The sequence below is a fragment of the Odontomachus brunneus genome, unplaced genomic scaffold, assembly GCF_010583005.1.
Source record: "Odontomachus brunneus isolate Ranch 3 - 2012 unplaced genomic scaffold, Obru_v1 Obru_scaffold_066, whole genome shotgun sequence".
Lineage (NCBI taxonomy): Eukaryota > Metazoa > Arthropoda > Insecta > Hymenoptera > Formicidae > Odontomachus > Odontomachus brunneus.
This window is the reverse complement of record NW_022639516.1, coordinates 675063-679852: the sequence shown is the minus strand read 5'-3', so window position 1 is coordinate 679852 and position 4790 is coordinate 675063. Positions and strand designations below refer to the sequence as shown.

The 4790-nt window shown below is 38.8% G+C and overlaps 1 protein-coding gene across 24 annotated transcripts in view; it reads right to left on the bottom strand.

Moving 5' to 3' along the window:
- LOC116846577 overlaps positions 1 to 4790 on the bottom strand; it is a 248303-nt gene that overhangs the window by 23438 nt on the left and 220075 nt on the right. The window contains exon 23 of one of the 24 annotated variants that reach the window (XM_032820609.1): positions 21 to 626. The exons of the other annotated variants lie outside the window; for them this stretch is intronic. Within the exon in view, the coding sequence (XP_032676500.1) occupies positions 561 to 626 (66 nt within the window). The 3' untranslated portion in view covers positions 21 to 560. Of the gene's footprint in view, positions 1 to 20; positions 627 to 4790 lie in introns of those variants that run through there. 24 annotated transcript variants of the gene reach the window in all.

The following is a 4790-nucleotide window of genomic DNA, read 5'->3' as shown; positions in this document are numbered from 1 at the left end:
AGAGAGAGAGAGAGAGAGAGAGAGAGAGAGAGAGAGAGAGAAAGTTAGAGGAAAGAGCGAAAGAAAGAGAGAAATAGAGCGAGAAAGAGAAAGACACAAGTTGCAGGAGAAATGTTTATTTCCGCCGAACATTTCTGTACGGTACTGGATTGTCGGCTTGAAGAAAAACGATGTTAAAAAATGGTGAGAAATTTCGGAGAGAAGGGAAAGAGGTGGAGACGCGCGAGTTCGCGAAAGAAAGAGAAAGATAGAGAAATAGAGAAAGAGAGAGACAGAGTAAAAAAAAAGAGAAGAGAGAAAGAGCTATTATCGTATTCGTTTGTGGTCAGCATTTTATTCCCGGGAGAACGTGTAGAAGATGGCAAGAAAGGCTCGATGGTATTTCATATATGACCGGGTGGAAATGAATATTCTTCATTTCCTGGGCTGAGAGATCATCGCTGCTGCGGGATGTCTTTGTTAAACCTCATCCAACACGTTCCTTTTGGTATGTAACGCTAATAGTAAAAAAAAGGTCCTGGTGTGAATGTTGAAAACTAATGGCTGTGTTGTAAGACGATTTACTTTTGCGTAGCGGTGAGATGCGATTGAATACAAGGGGCGAAGTGATACGGTTTCGATGTACCCTGTAAAATAATAGAAGATTTCAACTGTATTGGAAGAATTCGTTTTCTCTAACGTTCAAGCTGCGAAATCAAAAATTGGTCTAGCAGCTTGTTAGATTCTTCCCTAAATATCTTCCTTCTTTCTATTTTCAAAAAAAGTTCTAATGTTCTGCAGTAACAATAGGATAATAACTTACAAACTTAAATAAAAATTTTTTTTACAGACGAACAATAGCACTGATGTTTTCATTAAAGCAAAATACGATATATATATATATATATATATATATATATATATATATATATTTATTTATTTATTTATTTATTTTATCAAACAACGCATTTCCCATAATCAATAATAAGTTAAAGCAAATTTATTAGCATCAATGTGTGCGGAAGGATAGCTCGCAATTATATAATAATTGTAAATAACAGAAGTCCTAAGTTCTACCCCTTTGGTGATATACTCATGAACTCACTCTTCGTTAAACATCTCGTCCGGTATCTCATTTGGTTATCAAATACTGTTTATCTCTGAATGAAGAGTGATGTGTGTCGTTCACATCGAGATATGCTCACGTGAGTGACGTGAGGTTTCTCAAGATACGTGTACTTAACACAAGTGTACTCTCGTACAATTCGTATGTGAAGAGACGATCAAGTTTAATCTTGTGAGAAGGTTTACATCAGATTTCGTTTTGTCAACGACATAGTGGTTAGGAATAAGCGAACGGCAGCCGAGGACGAGGTATACGGAGTTGCGTGTCGCGAATCTGTTTCTAACTGGACGATCGAAGACAGCGGAAGATTTTACATAGCACTGACGATAATCTACCGTTGTACTTCAAATTTTGCAGTGGCGCGGAGAAGGACATGTAATTTTGAATTCGTCTGTGCAATTTTAAAATAATAGAAAGTATTACCAATTTTCAAATTTCGTACTTATCGATATTGTGAAAGAGTAATTTCACTTGATAAAAAGAATAATAATATTATACAATTCACCAAAATCTAATCACCAATTGTACTAAATTTTTTCTATCTTAAGATTTTCGGCATGTTTTTACGTCAAAATCGGTAATTCGATATCAATTTAGGCATATTCGGAAAGCAAGCGTTGCAAAACTTTAAAATGTTCTAATGATGATATCAGCAATCGTATTAATATATCTTTATATTTATTTATAATGATATAAACACTTAATAATGTTAAACTACGAATTTCTTGATTATAATTGTCAAAGCGCATATTGGCTAATTTTTTTCACTGCAAATATATTTCCGCCGATTCGATAGCCACTTCGTCTGTTTGATTATGCCGTCGTTGTTACACTTACAATCTTGAAAATATAGCTGATTGCGTTAGATGTCATATTAGCATTTCAAAATACTTATTTTTAGACATTTTACTCATATATTTGTAATCTAGTTACCAAAAAAAATATAATTTTGTTCTTAGAGGAGATTTTCCTATATGTGGCTTTAAAAGGATTCTTCTAAAACCAAAAGGAAAATATTCTAAGCGTAATACTCTTAAAGATAGTGGAATTTTATTTTTTATCTACAGTACAAATCTCTCTTGTTTTTAATAGAAATTTTTTTCTAGTAAGACGGCAAATTCTGCTTCATGTAAACATAATCCTCTTGATTCAAAGGGAAAAGAAAGTTAGAATAATATCTAATAGATTTTTACGATTTAATAGTTCACACTTCGATAGAAAGGGAAATTTTTTCGTTAACAATTTTCGCTTAGAATACGAGATTATAACAAATAGAGCACTTTGCAACTAGAGTTCTTTTTTGAGTGTTTTATATTCCTTTTGATTTTAGAGAGGAATCCTTTTGAGTCCATATACAAGGGGATATTCGTTAAGAATAAAATTATATTCTTTTGGGCGCTGTTTCTTCATTACACGTGCACTAATTTCAAGTTTAATAATACTTGATTTTTGGATGAAAATACATACCGAACGCATTTCGAATGAAAATAAGAGCTAACCGTCCTACATCAATCCGTCATTAAGCTGCGAATCTGCTCGATTTCGGTCATAAATTTGCCGTGCTATTACTCGCGCTGGTTCTGCCGAGCGAACGTATGAGCTCAATGCGGGCGCAGTTGATACCAATTTGCCGTAATGCTACGATGGAATCTGCTGGCACCGCTGACGTATTGCAATCGTCAAACGCTAGCAGCCGGGACATTACAACTACACGATGATTGCGTTCGGCAGTTTCACGTCCGAATAATAAGATTGGACAAATTATTCGTAATTTGTTGTTATAACTGTTGTAATTATAATAATCGGCAGACAGGCATAATCAGACAGATCCCATGATGCTTCTTGTTATGCGATGGCACCTCGCGCGTCGCAACGATTTCACGAGTGTCGTTTGATATGAGCGCGTCGCAAGTGTGCGCGTTCTAGGCACACGTATGTATATACAATACGCATATGACGTAGATGTGCACGAGTAGCAATATGTACGCAAAGGAGAGACAAGTTTTACGTATATGATTATAGACATATTTATATTATGTATCAGAACAAAATTCTATATCACTCGTTTGCATGCGCTTGTTAGCATAATGGGGATACGGAGTAAGCGGTGGTCGGAGAGTTGTATATATATATATATATATATATATATATATATATACTATATATATATACGTCACTGCAAAATACCATGTCGGCTTACTTATATGGGACAAGAAAGATCTACGAAGCGTGGAGTGGTCTTATCGACGCTCTACTTTGTTGACAGGTTGTAGCAGATTATATGCCGTCGTGTTGAAGAGTGTTCGGTGAACGAGTTCGCAAAGGTGAACAAGAAAGCTGCGATGGGCACAATCGTTTCCCGTAGATTTCCGTGAGGTCTCCTTGAGCGTTCCAATTGTGCTTCGTGCAGCTCGTAATGGAATTTTGTTTGTCAGGCGCGGAGAAGTACTTCGACGCGAATCGTTTCTTTTGTGTCGGAAACCCATTATTGTGTATCATTGCGTTCCCGATAATATGATCGATTGCACATCTGTGATTGTGTATATTTTAACAATTAAAGTAACGTAAGTCTGTGCAGCAAGAGACAGAAACACCAAGAGAAATATTCCATTTTCCGTGAGAAGATTGTGTTTCCGGATGTCAATCAAAATTTCAAATAATCACGTCTTACAATAAAGATTCTAACAAAGTAACATTCTTTCCGCATTACCATTCGCTGTTTATTCGCGGCCCTCATTTCCAGTAGTGTCCAACGCGAAAATTATTAGACGTTACCGCTACGGAAAGATTGGCTTGTTAGGGAAATCGGTGGACTGTGTCCACTTTCCCCCGCATTCTGCGCATGTTTGCGTATAATTCGCTGGTTTCATAATTAGGAATGTTCCATCAATCGGCGGTACACTCTCGGGACTACTCGGGTTATTAGCGAAAATATGGTACATTTCTCCTGGGGAACGTATCGCAACCGTAATTCGCTCGTTAAGCCTGTGATGTGCCCATCTCCTAACGAAAGCCAATGTTCCGATAATCACACGGATCAGAGCGTGTGCCGTGCCACTCGCGACAAAATGTGCCACACGACAAAATGTGCACGCAGCGAAGGAGGGAGACACAAGGAGAACGGGATTGCTCGTTGCACGATCGTCGGGAAACCCGATCCGTTTCGCGAACATCCCCGAAGCAAACGGTTCCTGTCGAAGGGCGTCGTTCACGATCGATCGTGTCCCGCGATTACACGTACTTTCTACCGGAAGGGCGTCTCGCAGCCAGAGGACGCGACTCAGAAAACTTGTCTGCCGGTTACGGCTCCAATCAAGTCCGAGCTCCGATCGGAGTCCGAGACTCGAATCAAGATTTGCTAATTCGGAAATGCCGCGACTAACCCGACAATCTTCCCGGTTCTTCTTTTTCTTCTTCCTCGAGGGAGGAGAAAGGCGGACCAGGGAACGGATATTCCAAGCGTAACACGTAGGACGAAGGGATGGTCAGAAGGACCTGGGAATACCGCATGCAACGGGTGGCATATGTTTCCGAGGACGGGCGCGCTTTACGAGGGCGGGACGAGCGAAGAAGAAATCGGAATGGGAGATCTAGAGCTGGGTTGGATTTCGATAGGAGGAAGATAGATAGATAGATAGATAGATAGATAGATAGATAGAGAGAGAGAGAGAGAGAGAGAGAGAGA